General features: G+C 48.7%; 1 protein-coding gene across 1 annotated transcript in view; it reads left to right on the top strand.

The window, feature by feature from the left end:
* The window catches only part of LOC120986719 (asialoglycoprotein receptor 1-like), a 108,430-nt gene that overhangs the window by 40,515 nt on the left and 49,694 nt on the right, over window positions 1-18,221 (top strand). Inside the window, exons 3-5 of the mRNA XM_040415426.1 lie at window positions 6,699-6,774; window positions 7,442-7,549; window positions 18,035-18,124. Coding sequence (XP_040271360.1) covers window positions 6,702-6,774; window positions 7,442-7,549; window positions 18,035-18,124 — 271 coding nt within the window. The 5' untranslated portion in view covers window positions 6,699-6,701. The remainder of the gene's footprint in view (window positions 1-6,698; window positions 6,775-7,441; window positions 7,550-18,034; window positions 18,125-18,221) is intronic.

The raw sequence follows: 18,221 nt of genomic DNA on the forward strand, positions 1-18,221 counted from the left end.
GCCTTGTTCTTCCTCCTCCAAACATAGCGTTGATCCATGAGCCCAAACAGTTCTCATTTAGTTTTATCAGTCCACAGAACACTTTTGTGGTTTGTCCACATGACTTTTGGCATACTGCAGTCGACTCTTCTTATTCTTTGGAGACAGCAAGGGGGTGCGCCTGGGAGTTCTGTCATGGAGGCCTTCATTACGCAGTGTGCGCCTTATTGTCTGAGCTGAAACTTCAGTGCCCACATCTGACAGATCTTTCTTCAGTTCCTCAGCAGTCACACGGGGACTTTTCTCCACTTTGCGCTTCAGGTAGCGCACAGCAGTCGAAGTCGGCATCTTCTTTCTGCCACGACCAGGTAGCGTTTCAACAGTGCCCTTTGCCTTGAATTTGCGAATGATGCTTCCTATGGTGTCTCTTGGTATGTTTAACATCTTTGCATCTTCTTATAGCCATTGCCCTTCCTGTGAAGAGAAATCACCTCTTCTCTTGTCTTCCTGAACCATTCTCTTGACTTCACCATGTTTGTAAACACACCAGTAAATGTCTAGAAGGAGCTGAGTATCACAGTCCTTTTACATCGGCCTAATTGGGGCTTATTATGCTTGATTGCTGCTCCTTGACATCCACAGGTGTTTACAATACCTGATCGAAAACACTTGAATGAACCTCTGTTCTTAAGAGTGGTAGTCTTTAAGGGGCTGAATAAATGTGTCAATGAAGAAATCACAAAAAAAAGCATTTAATACTGTATTACAAAAACAATTGATGTCATTTTAGTTGCATTTGGTTCTTTAAAAAGTCCTTGTAAGATTTCATTCTGAACACAATTACAAATGTACACTAAATTCCCTAAAACCCTTTACAGCATTGGGGGTTGAATAATTTTGAACACAACTGTATATATACAGTATATCTGTCAGGATACAAATTCCTCTTGGCTTTAGTTATTGTCTGGGCACTTTATTGTTTTTTATACTTCTGGTGGCCAACTCCTTTAAGCACTTTATTGTTTTTTATACTTCTGGTGGCCAACCCCTTTAAGCACTTTATGATCTCTCTGAGAGGTATATCTGAGGTCTAACTAATAGTTCACTTGCTGAATTTGGTCGCAATTTTCAGTATGCAGTATGTGGGATGGCATTGCTGCATGCTTGCAGGAAGTCACCGTACTCGGAGTCTGAAGTGCTCTTTAGGACCTATTTTAGTCCAGTTATTCAGTTTCTCTCTAAAAGCTCTTTGTACTAAGAAAGCATGACCATATCTTGAATTCAATTTTTCCCAAGCTTGTTTGTTGGCTTCTTCGTCTTTTCTATAGAAGTTACCTTCAAAAACTTCCTTGGCTTCTCCACCAACATATCTCTGAAGGTAGAATAACTTGTCGATTGGACTGAAGCAATGATGGTCAATGATTATTTCGAAACTTGCCTTCCACTCTATGAACTTCAGTACGTCTCCTGGAAATACAGTGGGTTCCGGAACGGGAAGTCTAGCGAGGACTGTTCTCTGTGGTCTTGCTGGGACAATGGTTGTAACACTCTCCTGAGCATTGCCGTGACATCTAGGAATAGAATCATCCGATTTTATTTTCTCACTTAGTTCTGAATTAGGTGACTCCCTTTCTTCTTCTTTTCCGGTAGAGATAGAGGGTAAATTCACACCTTTTTCCTAACACTGGACTAGGCCTCTCTTTGTCTTTCTGAGCAGGGATGGAAGGGTAATGACTTATTTCCTCACTAAGTGCTGGAGCTTTCCTTCCATTCTCCTGGCAGTATGTAGGAAAGTAGGAGTCTGCTTCTTCACTTAGTACAGATTTGAACCTATGACGACTCTGATTCATATCCCCTTCGTGTACTCTGAGTCTGGCTTCTATGATCTTAACTTCTTTTTGCCTTTCCAGACTTTTCAATTCAGCTTCCATCTGATGGTGCTGGGCCTCCATTTCAGCTTCCATTTGATGGCGTTGTGCATCCTTTTCAGCTTCCTTTTCCTTTGTGGTTCCACCCAAGGACCTAGCATAGTCTGTCATAAAAAGCTCGTTCATTCTACTTCTTACTTTAACTTCATCATAGTTTTCTGCAGATGATAGTTCTCTCATGAGCTTTACCAAATCTTTAGTGACAGCAGTACATGTGTCCATGTTCCTTACAATGTCCTGTAACACGGGTATTAGAAGATCAGGAAGACAGGTTAGACATGCCCCTTGAGAAAGTGGAGCGAAACGCGCGTCGGGGTGCGCTCCCTAGAGGTTTAGGCTTTATCTCCTCATTCTACACTATCAGGTATTGATCCGGTATTTGTTGTTATTTGGCGTTGTAATATATGCAATTGGTTTCCCATGCCTTTATCTCTTTTACCCTTTTGGCTTATGTAACCTTTGCCGTTTTTACCTGTATCATTTGAAATGGACTTCCTCCTTCGGTTTTGGAGGAGTCCCTTATGTCTTTCATGCACTTTGCTGTTAAGCCATAATGATTACTCCTGAGGGGGGATTTTTTTACCTTGTGTACCTACTGGGGAGCTGCTTATTCGCAGCGCTAACTGCATTGCTGCTATATATTTATTCATACTTTCAATTATTTATATATATGTTGTCTTTTATGATGTCATTTAATAAAATATGTCATAATTATACATGTGTGTTTTTGTTTTTTGGTAATATGGCTGTAATAAGTGTTTAAGGGGAATTCTGGTTTCATGAAATTGATAACATTTCCTCAGAATAGGTCACCAATGTAAGCCTGGAGGTCTAACCCTCTGCACCCCCACTGACCAGGGACTGCGTCCTCTTCAGGCCAGCTGACCTCTACCAATCTGAAATTGAAGACCTATCCTGAGGACATACCATCAAATTCATGAAACCAGAATACCCATTTAGGCTGGATTCCAGGTGACCTTGCCATCCACTGCACTTGCCCTGAATGCCATCTAACCTCCCAACCACCTCCCTCCTGAACTCCAGGTAACCTACTCCCTGAATGCCAGGAAACCTATCCAACCACCTCCATCCTGAATTTCAGGTAATCAACTCTCTGAAACGCCAGAAAACCTACCCAACCTCCACCCTCCTGAACTTCAGGTAATCTACTCCCTAAAACACCAGACAACCTACCCAACCACCTTCCTCCTGAATTTCAGGTAATCAACTCTCTGAAACACCAGGAAACCTACCCAACCACCTCCCTCCTGAACTTCAGGTAATCTACTCCCTGAAATGCCAGGAGACCTACCCAACCACCTTCCTTCTGAACTTCAGGTAATGTACCCAACCATCAGCCTTCACTTAACCTACCCAAATATTTCCATTCTGAAAACTACCAAACCAACTGCAGCCCTGAACTTCAGGTAATCGACCCAACCACTTCCATCTTGGATCTCCAGATAACTATCCACCACATCCCTCAAACTTTGGTTTACCTACCAGACCACCTCCATTCTGGATCTCTAGCTAAATTACCCAATCACCTTCACCCATGAATGTCTGATAATCTGCCCAACCATCTAACTCCGATAACTACCCAACTACTTCTGTTCCAGAACTCCAGCTAACCTAACCAACCATCTGCAGCCCTGAGCTTCAGGTAATCCACCCAACCACTTCTATCTTGGATCTTTAGTTAATCCCTACCCACCACCCCTCAAACTCCAGTTCCAACCACCTAACCCCCTGAACCTAACCAACCTCAAAAATGATCCATAGGAAAAGAAGTCCAACAAGCGTATCTTCCATTAAAAAGTTTTAAAAGTGTGCACATTATTAAAGAGCTGACGCGTTTCGGACATTCAATGTGTCCTTAATTGTGGCCAAATATTTGAAAGTGAATCCACGAGCTTACTCATGTGATGATGTCACAAAGGTTCTCACTTCAATTACATATTCACCCACTTACCCCAGCAGCAATGGTGGCCGCATTCTGGAGTCTGAATGCTGCAAACACAAAAGACACTAATGATGATGATACAAGTCCATATAGTTCATTCCATAACGTCTAACTGATTGCAAAGGAAAAATCCAGTAACTCCCTCAGGTCTCCACCTCCCGCTGGCTGACTCACTTCTGCCTGCCAGCATTGCCCTGGTGAGTGTGTAAAGTGCAAGGATGCACCTGACAGTCTCTGACTGGGAACTGGATGGTCTGAACGTGCGCCTGTGATGTGTTCACCGACGCTTTTCTTCAGGGGTCGCGAGGTGCACCCTATGTACTGGAGATTGCACTCTGCACATTAACTCCTTTTGACAACATAAGAACTATTACAATTCAAATGCGTCCTAAGTGTAACCTGAATGTAAAGAGGTAAACGTGAGGGATTAAACCAGGTCCAGATGGCATCTGGAAGATCCACATCCAGATCATTGACACAGTAATGGAGGTGGGCACGGCACACTTCGGAGGAACAACACTCTCTCTGAGGCAGCAAGCAGAATAGTTCCAACGAGGGGCACTTATTGAGGCAGTTACAGTCTCTAGTGGGCACACAGCTTGGCAGTAACAGTCTCTGGTGGGCACACAGCTTGGCAGTTACTGTCTCTTTTTTTTACATCAAATCATTTTTATTGAGTTTTCATAGCATACAAAAATGTCAGTAACCACCCCGTGCCGAAGCATTCCAGAGTACAAAAGGATTTTGAAAGTACAATATTTAACATTGATATCCCCCTAAACCTGCAACCTTGTCTCTAGTGAGCACACAGTTTGGCAGAAACTGTCTCTAATGAGCACACAGCTTGACAGTCACTGTATCTAGTGGGCACACAGCTTGGCAGTTACTGTATCTAGTGGGAACACAGCTTGGCAGTTACTCTCTCTAGTGGGCACACAGCTTGGCAGTTACTCTCTCTAGTGGACACACAGCTTGGCAGTTACAGTCTCTAGTGGACATACAGCTTGGCATTTACTGTGTCTAGTGGACACACAGCTTGGCAGTTACTGTCTCTTTTTTTTTACATCAAATCATTTTTATTGAGTTTTCATAGCATACAAAAATGTCAGTAACCACCCCGTGCCGAAGCATTCCAGAGTACAAAAGGATTTTGAAAGTACAATATTTAACATTGATATCCCCCTAAACCCGCAACCCTGTCTCTAGTGAGCACACAGTTTGGCAGAAACTGTCTCTAATGAGCACACAGCTTGGCAGTTACTGTATCTAGTGGGCACACAGCTTGGCAGTTACTGTATCTAGTGGGAACACAGCTTGGCAGTTACTCTCTCTAGTGGGCACACAGCTTGGCAGTTACTCTCTCTAGTGGGCACACAGCTTGGCAGTTACAGTCTCTAGTGGACACACAGCTTGGCAGTTACAGTCTCTAGTGGACACACAGCTTGGCAGTTACAGTCTCTAGTGGACACACGGCTTGGCAGTTACAGTCTCTAGTGGACACACAGCTTGGCAGTTTCAGTCTCTAGTGGGAACAGCTTGGCAGTTACAGTCTCTAGTGGACACACAGCTTGGCAGTTACAGTCTCTAGTGGACATACAGCTTGGCATTTACTGTGTCTAGTGGACACACAGCTTGGCAGTTACAGTCTCTAGTGGGCACAGCTTGGCAGTTACATTCTCTAGTGAAAAGACAGCTTGGCAGTTACTGTGTCTGGTGGGCACACAGCTTGGCAGTTACTGTGTCTAGTGGGCACACAGCTTGGCAGTTACTGTGTCTAGTGGGCACACAGCTTGGCAGTTACAGTCTGTAGTGGACACACAGCTTGACAGTTACTCTGTCTAGTGGGCACACAAATTGGCAGTTAGAGTCTCTAGTTGGCACACAGCTTGGCAGCTCCTGTCTCTAGTGGGTACACAGCTTGGCAGTTACAGTCTCTAGTAGGCACACATCTTGGCAGTTACAGTCTCTAGTGGGAACACAGCTTGGCAGTTATTGTCTCTAGTGGGCACACAGATTGGTGGTTAAAGCTTTTAGTCTGCATAAAGCTTGGCAGTTACAGTCTCTCGTGGGTACACAGCTTGGTAGCTCCTGTCTCTAGTGGGTACACAGCTTGGTAGTTACTGTCTCTAGTCTGCACACAGCTTGTCAGTTACTGTCTCTAGTGGGAACACTGCTTGGTAGCTCCTGTCTCTAATCTGCACACAGCTTGACAGTTACTGTCTCTAGTGGGAACACTGCTTGGCAGTTACAGTCTCTAGTAGGCACACAGCTTGGCAGTTATTGTCTATAGTGGACACATAGCTTGTCAGTTACTATCTCTAGTGGGTACACAGCTTGGTGGTTAAAGCTTCTAGTCTGCACACAGCTTGGCAGTTGCAGTCTCTAGTGGGAACACTGCTTGGTAGCTCCTGTCTCTAGTGGGTACACAGCATGGTGGTTAAAGCTTCTAGTCTGCACACAGCTTGGCAGTTACAGTCTCTAGTGGGCAGAATCACACACTTATAAATGGTCTGTAACTTAGATAAAACCAACCTTGCTTGAATGGTGTGTTTGCAGGAGACAGATCTCACTAGGAAACCAGTCATATTGTCCGACCTCTTCCAAACCTAATGATCTCCTTCCACACACTTCCTCATTGGCACCGGGTACCTCAGTACAATCCATCATTTCAATAGACAATAAAAATAAGAACTACTCTCCCCAGTCTGGAAACTGAATATCTATATAGCCTAGCCATTGCCTTCCTCCATTTATCCTGTCACCCACCTGGACATCATCTTCCAACTACCAAGACATCTACAGCTACTAGCCTGTCATTCCTCTCACAGGACATGGACCATGAATTCGAAGCCTTCCATGATCGCCAAGATGACGCATTCTCCACATTCCGAAACAAGGGAAAAGGTAAGAGTGACTGAGAGAAAGAAGGAAATATGGTGGTGGTAGCTTAGATCTCTGCTCCTGGAAGACAGAAGACATGTAGAAGTGGTACTAGCTTAAATCTCAGCTGCTGGAGGACAGGAGACATGGAGGTGGTGGTGATGTTAGCTTAGATCTTAGCATCTGAAGGATGTAGCCTAAATCTCAGCTCCTGAAGGACACAAGACGAAGAAATGTAGAGGTGATGCTAGCTTAGATCTGGGCTGCTGGAGGACAGGAGACATGTGGAGGTTGCCCAAATGGTAAATTAGATCTTAGCTGCTAGAGAAAAGAAGACATGTAAAAATGGTGATAGCTGTAGTGCCCTGGAGCAGGGGTACTGTGAAATGTTACGGCTATTCCTTAGCCTTCTTGCTTCAAGAAGACTAAGGAATAGCCAAAACATTGCATGAATCTGGGCTGTCAGTCACTTGATTGCTATTGATGGATTAAAAACACCAATCTTTTTTCACTATCTGGGATGCTGCCTCTATTTTTTCTTTCTTTCTGGGTTAAGTGGACATGGCAACAACTGTAGATGTGGGTTGTTAAGCCCTTTACTAAGGGGGCACCGATGTCATCCAGTTATGTAAACCCCTGAATCTTCTGCCTGGTCATATTGTCAGCTCACCTGTCTATCTGTTCCCTGCAGCTGTGATAATACTAAGACAATGGATCCGACAACCTTCATCCATCCTCCTTTGTGCCCTGTCTACACTCTGTGTCCTGCTCCTCATCGTCATCCTTGTGGTTGTGTCACGTGAGTACAAAAATAAACACTTCAAAGCACACACTCACAATACACACACACTCAATACACATGTAAAGTTGGGTGTAGTCAACATACAGATGGTACTGAAATCCAAAGTCAGAAGCGTAGAGGACCCTAGACTGAACCCTGAGGAACCCCAACAACGAATGATACACTAAAGGAACAGACATAGAGATAGGAAGGTCACCAGCAGAGAGCAGTGCCCTTAAGGCCAATTGACTGGAGTAGTGTGAGGAGGAGTGTATGGTCTTCCATATCAAGCGCTGCAGAGAGATCCATAAGAATCAATAGAGAATAGTCGCCATTCCTTTTTGCTGTCAGGAGATCGATAGACACATTAATAAGGGCAGTTTCTGTAGAGTAGAGAGGGCAAAAGGCAGATTGTATCAAGGCTAGAGGCTGTATTTCATCTTGTATTCTGCTTAGAGGACATATCTCATGTTATATCCAGGCTAGAGGCCGTATTTCATCTTGCATCCAAGCTAAAGGCCGTATCTCATCTTGTGTCCAGGCTAGAGGCTGTATCTCATCTTGTATCTAGGCTAGAGGCCATGTCTTATCTTGTAGCCAGGCTACAGGCCCTATCTAATCTTGTATCCAGGCTAGAGGCTATATCTCATCTTGCATCCAGGCTAGAGGGCGTATCTCATCTTGTATCCAGGCTGGAGTCTGTACTTCATTTTGTTTGATGGTAGACAGAGATGAGGAGGAGATACAGTCATGTGAAAAAATTAGGACACCCTTTGAAAGCATGTGGTTTTTTGTAACATTTTTAATAAATGGTTATTTCATCTCCGTTTCAACAATACAGAGAGATTAAAGTAATCCAACTAAACAAAGAAAACTGAAGAAAAGTCTTTTCAAGATCTTCTGTAAATGTCATTCTACAAAAATGCCTATTCTAACTGAGGAAAAAGATAGGACACCCTCACATGTATTCCCTCTTAAATTGGCTCAGATCTCACACAGGTATATCACACCAGGTGCACATAATTAGTAGATCGTTACTCTGCATGTTGAATGAGGCTTGCCCTATTTAAACCTCAGACATTTAGTTTGGTGTGCTCCTGACTGTTGAAGTGAGAGTGAGCACCATGGTGAGAGCAAAAGAGCTGTCAGAGGACTTCAGAAAAAAGATTGTAGCAGCCTATGAGTCTGGGAAGGGATTTAAAAAGATCTCAAAAGATTTTGAAATCAGCCATTCCACTGTCCGGAAGATAGTCTACAAGTGGAGGGCTTTCAAAACAACTGCCAACATGCCCAGGACTGGTCGCCCCAGCAAGTTCACCCCAAGAGCAGACCGCAAGATGCTAAAAGAGGTATCCAAAAACCCTAAAGTGTCATCTCGAGAACTACAGCAGGCTCTGGCTACTGTTGATGTAGAAGTACATGCCTCTACAATCAGAAAGAGACTGTACAAGTTTAACTTGCATGGGAGGTGTGCAAGGAGGAAACCTTTGCTTTCCAAGAGAAACATCGAGGCCAGACTGACATTTGCCAGCGATAAAGTTGACAAAGACCAGGACTTCTGGAATAATGTTCTTTGGACAGATGAGTCCAAAATTGAATTATTTGGACACAACAGCAGAGGACATGTTTGGCGTAAACCAAACACAGCATTCCAAGAAAAGAACCTCATACCAACTGTGAAGCATGGAGGTGGAAGTGTCATGGTTTGGGGCTGCTTTGCTGCAGCAGGACCTGGTCAGCTCACCATCATAGAATCCACGATGAATTCTACTGTGTATCAGAAGGTGCTTGAAGAACATGTGAGACCATCAGTTAGAAAATTAAAGCTGAAGCGGAACTGGACCATGCAACATGACAATGACCCAAAACATACTAGTAAATCAACCAAAGATTGGCTGAAAAAGAAGAAATGGAGAGTCCTGGAATGGCCAAGTCAAAGTCCAGATTTGAATCCCATTGAGATGCTGTGGGGTGACTTGAAAAGGGCTGTACGTGCAAGAAACCCCTCAAACATCTCACAGCTGAAAAAGTTCTGCATTGAGGAGTGGGGTAAAATTTCCTCAGACCGATGTCGAAGACTGGTAGATGGCTACAAGAACCGTCTCACTGCAGTTATTTCAGCCAAAGGAGGTAACACTCGCTATTAGGGGCAAGGGTGTCCTATCTTTTTCCTCAGTTAGAATAGGCATTTTTGTAGAATGACATTTACAGAAGATCTTGAAAAGACTTTTCTTCAGTTTTCTTTGTTTAGTCGGATTACTTTAATCTCTCTGTATTGTTGAAACGGAGATGAAATAACCATTTATTAAAAATGTTACAAAAAACCACATGCTTTCAAAGGGTGTCCTAATTTTTTCACAAGACTGTATATGGAGGTGCAGCACTGAGGAGAGCAGGGGTAGGGTGGTAGACAGAGATGAGGGAGGAGATGTATGGAGGTGCAGCACTGTGGAGAGCAGGAGTAGGGTGGTAGATGGAGATCAGGGAGGAGATGTATGGAGGTGCAGCACCGTGGAGAGCAGGGGTAGGGTGGTAGATGGAGATGAGGGAGGAGATGTATGGAGGTGCAGCACTGTGGAGAGCAGGGGTAGGGTGGTAGACGGAGATGAGGGAGGAGATGTATGGAGGTGCAGCACTGAGGAGAGCAGGGGTAGGGTGGTAGATGGAGATGAGGGAGGAGATGTATGGAGGTGCAGCACTGTGGAGAGCACGAGTAGGGTGGTAGACGGAGATGAGGGAGGAGATGTATGGAGGTGCAGCACTATGGAGAGCACAAGTAGGGTGGTAGATGGAGATGAGGGAGGAGATGTATGGAGGTGCAGCACTGAGGAGAGCAGGGGTAGGGTGGTAGATGGAGATGAGGGAGGAGATGTATGGAGGTGCAGCACTGTGGAGAGCAGGGGTAGGGTGGTAGACGGAGATGAGGGAGGAGATGTATGGAGGTGCAGCACTGAGGAGAGCAGGGGTAGGGCGGTAGATGGAGATGAGGGAGGAGATGTATGGAGGTGCAGCACTGAGGAGAGCAGGGGTAGGGTGGTAGATGGAGATGAAGGAGGAGATGTATGGAGGTGCAGCACTGTGGAGAGCACAAGTAGGGTGGTAGATGGAGATGAGGAGGAGATGTATGGAGGTGCAGCACCGCGGAGAGCATGAGTAGGGTGGTAGATGGAGATGAGGGAGGAGATGTATGGGGGCGCAGCACTGTGGAGAGCACGAGTAGGGTGGTAAATGGAGATGAGGGAGGAGATGTATGGAGGTGCAGCACTGTAGAGAGCACGAGTAGGGTGGTAGATGGAGATGAGGGAGGAGATGTATGGAGGTGCAGCACCGTGGAGAGCACGAGTAGGGTGGTAAATGGAGATGAGGGAGGAGATGTATGGAGGTGCAGCACTGTGGAGAGCAGGGGTAGGGTGGTAGATGGAGATGAGGGAGAAGATGTATGGAGGTGCAGCACCGTGGAGAGCACGAGTAGGGTGGTAGATGGAGATGAGGGAGGAGATGTATGGGGGCGCAGCACTGTGGAGAGCACGAGTAGGGTGGTAGATGGAGATGAGGGAGGAGATGTATGGGGGCGCAGCACTGTGGAGAGCACGAGTAGGGTGGTAGATGGAGATGAGGGAGGAGATGTATGGAGGTGCAGCACTGTGGAGAACAAGAGTAGGGTGGTAGATGGAGATGAGGGAGGAGATGTATGGAGGTACAGCACTGTGGAGAGCAGGAGTAGGGTGGTAGATGGAGATGAGGGAGGGGATGTATGGAGGTGCAGCACTGTGGAGAGCACGAGTAGGGTGGTAGATGGAGATGAGGGAGGAGATGTATGGAGGTGCAGCACTGAGGAGAGCACGAGTAGGGTGGTAGATGGAGATGAGGGAGGAGATGTATGGAGGTACAGCACTGTGGAGTGCACGAGTAGGGTGGTAGATGGAGATGAGGGAGGAGATGTATGGAGGTACAGCACTGTGGAGAGCACGAGTAGGGTGGTAGATGGAGATGAGGGAGGAGATGTATGGAGGTGCAGCACTGAGGAGAGCACGAGTAGGGTGGTAGATGGAGATGAGGGAGGAGATGTATGGAGGTACAGCACTGTGGAGTGCACGAGTAGGGTGGTAGATGGAGATGAGGGAGGAGATGTATGGGGGCGCAGCACTGTGGAGAGCACGAGTAGGGTGGTAGATGGAGATGAGGGAGGAGATGTATGGAGGTACAGCACTGTGGAGTGCACGATTAGGGTGGTAGATGGAGATGAGGGAGGAGATGTATGGGGGCGCAGCACTGTGGAGAGCACGAGTAGGGTGGTAAATGGAGATGAGGGAGGAGATGTATGGAGGTGCAGCACTGTAGAGAGCAGGAGTAGGGTGGTAGATGGAGATGAGGGAGGAGATGTATGGAGGTGCAGCACTGTGGAGAGCAGGGGTAGGGTGGTAGATGGAGATGAAGGAGGAGATGTATGGAGGTGCAGCACTGAGGAGAGCAGGGGTAGGGTGGTAGATGAAGATGAGGGAGGAGATGTATGTAGGTGCAGCACCGTGGAGAGCACGAGTAGGGTGGTAGATGGAGATGAGGGAGGAGATGTATGGGGGCGCAGCACTGTGGAGAGCAGGAGTAGGGTGGTAGATGGAGATGAGGGAGGTGATGTATGGAGGTGCAGCACTGTGGAGAGCACGAGTAGGGTGGTAGATGGAGATGAGGGAGGAGATGTATGGAGGTACAGCACTGTGGAGAGCAGGAGTAGGGTGGTAGATGGAGATGAGGGAGGAGATGTATGGAGGTGCAGCACTGTGGAGAGCACGAGTAGGGTGGTAGATGGAGATGAGGGAGGAGATGTATGGAGGTGCAGCACTGTGGAGAGCACGAGTAGGGTGGTAGATGGAGATGAGGGAGGAGATGTATGGAGGTACAGCACTGTGGAGTGCACGAGTAGGGTGGTAGATGGAGATGAGGGAGGAGATGTATGGAGGTGCAGCACTGTGGAGAGCACGAGTAGGGTGGTAGATGGAGATGAGGGAGGAGATGTATGGAGGTACAGCACTGTGGAGAGCACGAGTAGGGTGGTAGATGGAGATGAGGGAGGAGATGTATGGAGGTGCAGCACTGAGGAGAGCACGAGTAGGGTGGTAGATGGAGATGAGGGAGGAGATGTATGGAGGTACAGCACTGTGGAGTGCACGAGTAGGGTGGTAGATGGAGATGAGGGAGGAGATGTATGGAGGTACAGCACTGTGGAGAGCACGAGTAGGGTGGTAGATGGAGATGAGGGAGGAGATGTATGGAGGTGCAGCACTGAGGAGAGCACGAGTAGGGTGGTAGATGGAGATGAGGGAGGAGATGTATGGAGGTACAGCACTGTGGAGTGCACGAGTAGGGTGGTAGATGGAGATGAGGGAGGAGATGTATGGGGGCGCAGCACTGTGGAGAGCACGAGTAGGGTGGTAGATGGAGATGAGGGAGGAGATGTATGGAGGTGCAGCACTGTGGAGAGCACGAGTAGGGTGGTAGATGGAGATGAGGGAGGAGATGTATGGAGGTACAGCACTGTGGAGAGCACGAGTAGGGTGGTAGATGGAGATGAGGGAGGAGTGCTGTGGAGGAGCAGCACTGTGGAGAGCACGAGTAGGGTGGTAGATGGAGATGAGGGAGGAGATGTATGGAGGTGCAGCACTGAGGAGAGCACGAGTAGGGTGGTAGATGGAGATGAGGGAGGAGATGTATGGGGGCGCAGCACTGTGGAGAGCACGAGTAGGGTGGTAGATGGAGATGAGGGAGGAGATGTATGGAGGTGCAGCACTGTGGAGAGCACGAGTAGGGTGGTAGATGGAGATGAGGGAGGAGATGTATGGGGGCGCAGCACTGTGGAGAGCAGGAGTAGGGTGGTAGATGGAGATGAGGGAGGAGATGTATGGAGGTGCAGCACTGTGGAGAGCACGAGTAGGGTGGTAGATGGAGATGAGGGAGGAGTGCTGTGGAGGAGCAGCACTGTGGAGAGCACGAGTAGGGTGGTAGATGGAGATGAGGGAGTAGATGTATGGAGGTGCAGCACTGTAGAGAGCACGGGTAGGGTGGTAGATGGAGATGAGGGAGGAGATGTATGGAGGTGCAGCACTGTGGAGAGCACGGGTAGGGTGGTAGATGGAGATGAGGGAGGAGATGTATGGAGGTGCAGCACTGTGGAGAGCTTTGTGGGTGAGAAGTTTGAAATGTATTCTGTGGTGGATGGGCGACCAGTGAAGTGACTGGCACAGACTAGTAGCATCAGTGCAGCGGTTGGATGGATAGAGGAGCCTGGCTGCAGCATTTAGGACAGACTGAAGGGGGAGAGGTTATTGAGAGAGAGACCAATTAGTAATAAATTACAGTAGTCAAGACGATAATGAATCAAGGCAAAAACAAGAGTTTTGGCCGTTTCTACTGTAAGAAAAGGGCGGATTCTGGAGATATTACAACAACGAGCAAGTGATTGATATGGAGAACAAAGGAAAGATCCGAGTCAAACATGACCCCAAGACAGCAGGCGTGCTGCCCCGGAGTTATGGCAGTGCTGCAGACCGAAATTAAAATATCGAGTTTAGGTGGGTTAGTAGATGAGGAAAGACAAGACGGTCAGTTTTTGAGATCCAAAGCATACTCTCACCTGTATATTCACACTACACAATAGGGCTTCAGTAAAGGATTGTTTTAGTAATCGAGTATTCTACCGATTATTTTTATGATTAATCGAGTACTCTAATAAGAAAAAATGAATTAATAGACTGTTTTCCTTTATAAAAACTCATCAGACCACCTGCCATCAGTCCCCAACACCGTTCGTCCCCCTCAGTGCCATCAGCTGTCTCCCACCACAGTGCCATCAGCTCCACTATCCCCCAGTTCCATCAGCTCCGTTCCCCCAGTGTCTTCAGCTCTCCCCACCTCAGTGCATTCAGCTCCACTATCCCCCAGTGCCATCAGCTCTCCCCACCCAGTACCTTCAGCTCCACTCCCCCAGTGCCATCAGCTCTCCCCCACCCCAGTGCCATCAGCTCCACTATCCCCCAGTTCCATCAGCTCCGTTCCCCCAGTGTCTTCAGCTCTCCCTACCTCAGTGCATTCAGCTCCACTATCCCCCAGTGCCATCAGCTCTCCCCCACCTAGTACCTTCAGCTCCACTCCCCCAGTGCCATCAGCTCTCCCCCCACCCCAGTGCCATCAGCTCTCCCCCACCCCAGTGCCATCAGCTCTCCCCCACCCCAGTGCCATCAGCTCTCCCCCACCCCAGTGCCATCAGCTCTCCCCCACCTAGTACCTTCAGCTCCACTCCCCCAGTGCCATCAGCTCTCCCCCACCCCAGTGCCATCAGCTCTCCCCCACCCCAGTGCCATCAGCTCTCCCCCACCCCAGTGCCATCAGCTCTCCCCCACCGCAGTGCCATCAGCTCTCCCCCACCCAGTACCTTTAGCTCCACTATCCCCCAGTGCCATCAGCTCTCCCCCACCCCAGTGCCATCAGCTCCACTATCCCCCAGTGCCATCAGCTCTCCCCCACCCCAGTGCCATCAGCTCTCCCCCACCCAGTACCTTCAGCTCCACTATCCCCCAGTGCCATCAGCTCTCCCCCACCCCAGTGCCATCAGCTCTCCCCCACCCCAGTGCCATCAGCTCTCCCCCACCGCAGTGCCATCAGCTCTCCCCCACCCAGTACCTTCAGCTCCACTATCCCCCGGTGCCATCAGCTCTCCCCCACCCCAGTGCCATCAGCTCTCCCCCACCCCAGTGCCATCAGCTCTCCCCCACCCCAGTGCCATCAGCTCTCCCCCACCTCAGTGCCATCAGCTCCACTCCCCCTCATGCCATTGTCTCTCCCCCCTTGTGCCATTGTCTCTCCCCCCTTGTACCATTGTCTCTCCCCCTTGTGCCATCGTCTCTGCTCCCCTTGTGCCATCATCTCTCCCCCTTGTACCATCGTCTCTGCCCCCTTGTGCCATAGTCTCTGCTCCCCTTCTGCCATCTCTCCCCCTTGTGCCATCTCTCCCCCTTGTGCCATCATCTCTGCCCCCTTGTGCCATCGTCTCTGCTCCCCTTGTGCCATCATCTCTCCCCTAAGGCCGGGCCACTCTTCAGTTAAACCACAGACGCACGGTCCATGAAAGCCCAGCCTGCCCTCCTCCTGACACAGAGTGCACAGCGTCATTGGTTGCTTTGATGCTGTGCACTCCAGGCGCCCGGCCTTAGTCGCGCCCCCACCCCCTCGGTGTCACCAACTTACGTTTCCAGCAGGGGCACCGCCGACACTCCATCGTTCCGCACTGCTCTGCGCCTGACGTCACACAGCGCATCAGGTCACGGCGTGCGTACGTCAGGAAAGTTGAGTATTCCGAGCACATTGTGGGCTAGCGGGAGACCATGGAGAGGGAGTAATAGTACTCATACTAACACTACACACACTCTCCTGCACACTACACAGCACACAACACACTCTCTCCTGCACACTACACAGCGCACACTCTCCTGCACACTCACACTACACAACACACACTCTCCTGCACACTCACACTACACAGCGCACACTCTCCTGCACACTCACACTACACAGCGCACACTCTCCTGCACACTCACACTACATAACACACACTCTCCTGCACACTCACACTACACAACACACACTCTCCTGCACACTGACACTACACAACACACACTCTCCTGCACACTCACACTACACAACACACACTCTCCTGCACACTCACACTACATAACACACACTCTCCTGCACACTCACACTACACAACACACACTCTCCTGCACACTCACACTACACAACACACACTCTCCTGCACACTGACACTACACAACACACACTCTCCTGCACACTCACACTACACAACACACACTCTCCTGCACACTCACACTACACAACACACACTCTCCTGCACACTCACACTACATAACACACACTCTCCTGCACACTCACACTACACAACACACACTCTCCTGCACACTCGCACTACATAACACACACTCTCCTGCACACTCGCATTACACAACACACACTCTCCTGCACACTCACACTACACAACACACACTCTCCTGCACACTCACACTCCACAACACACACTCTCCTGCACACTCACACTACACAATGCAGTCTCCTGCACACTCACACTCCACAACACACACTCTCCTGCACACTCACACTACACAACACACACTCTCCTGCACACTCACACTACACAACACACACTCTCCTGCACACTCGCACTACATAACACACACTCTCCTGCACACTGACACTACACAACACACACTCTCCTGCACACTCACACTCCACAACACACACTCTCCTGCACACTCACACTACACAACACACACTCTCCTGCACACTCGCACTACATAACACACACTCTCCTGCACACTCGCATTACACAACACACACTCTCCTGCACACTGACACTACATAACACACACTCTCCTGCACACTCACACTCCACAACACACACTCTCCTGCACACTCACACTACACAATGCAGTCTCCTGCACACTCACACTCCACAACACACACTCTCCTGCACACTCACACTACACAACACACACTCTCCTGCACACTCACACTCCACAACACACACTCTCCTGCACACTCACACTACACAACACACACTCTCCTGCACACTCACACTACACAACACACACTCTCCTGCACACTCACACTACACAACACACACTCTCCTGCACACTCACACTACACAACACACACTCTCCTGCACACTCACACTACACAACACACACTCTCCTGCACACTCGCACTACACAACACACACTCTCCTGCACACTGACACTACACAACACACACTCTCCTGCACACTCGCACTACACAACACACACTCTCCTGCACACTGACACTACACAACACACACTCTCCTGCACACTCGCACTACATAACACACACTCTCCTGCACACTGACACTACACAACACACACTCTCCTGCACACTGACACTACACAACACACACTCTCCTGCACACTCACACTACACAGCGCACACTCACACTTCACAACACACACTCTCCTGCACACTCACACTACACAGTGCACACTCACACTTCACAACACACAGTCTCCTGCACACTGACACTACACAACACACAGTCTCCTGCACACTCGCACTACACAACACTCTCTGACCTATGCACTCACACTATGCACATACAAAACGCCCCTACATCTACACCGCAGGACCTTAGTAGCAGAGCTGAGCCGCTCTTTCTTTGTCACTGACCTCTGAGGTGATGTAGTCTAGGCTCTTATATGGCAGATCGGTGGTTGTGATCCGGGCCTCATCACACAACCACTGGGACATGTACTACCGGTGAGGCACATCCCAGACTGAACAGAACAGATCTAACCTGGGAAAGATGGTGCACTAGAGAGTCAAGTGGTTGACCAGTACTAACTGTGCCCATTCACTGCCCCCTCTCCCAATTCACCCTGAGAAGGTCTCTCAATGAGGGTGCGAACACTGATTGTCCTTCTCTTATAGAACATGCAGTCAACCAGACTGAGAAGAACTTCAAGATTCAGAATCTGAGTGCGGCAGTAAGATCCGACATAGAGCATCTGTCAGTACATGGTAAGAGTGACCCAAGTGGTGAGAATCATCTGCAATAATGGTGGGGACCACACAGCGTGGTAAGCACCCATGGTGATAATGGTCAGGGATGTGTGAC

This window comes from Bufo bufo, chromosome 1, assembly GCF_905171765.1.
Source record: "Bufo bufo chromosome 1, aBufBuf1.1, whole genome shotgun sequence".
NCBI classification, from domain to species: Eukaryota; Metazoa; Chordata; class Amphibia; order Anura; family Bufonidae; genus Bufo; species Bufo bufo.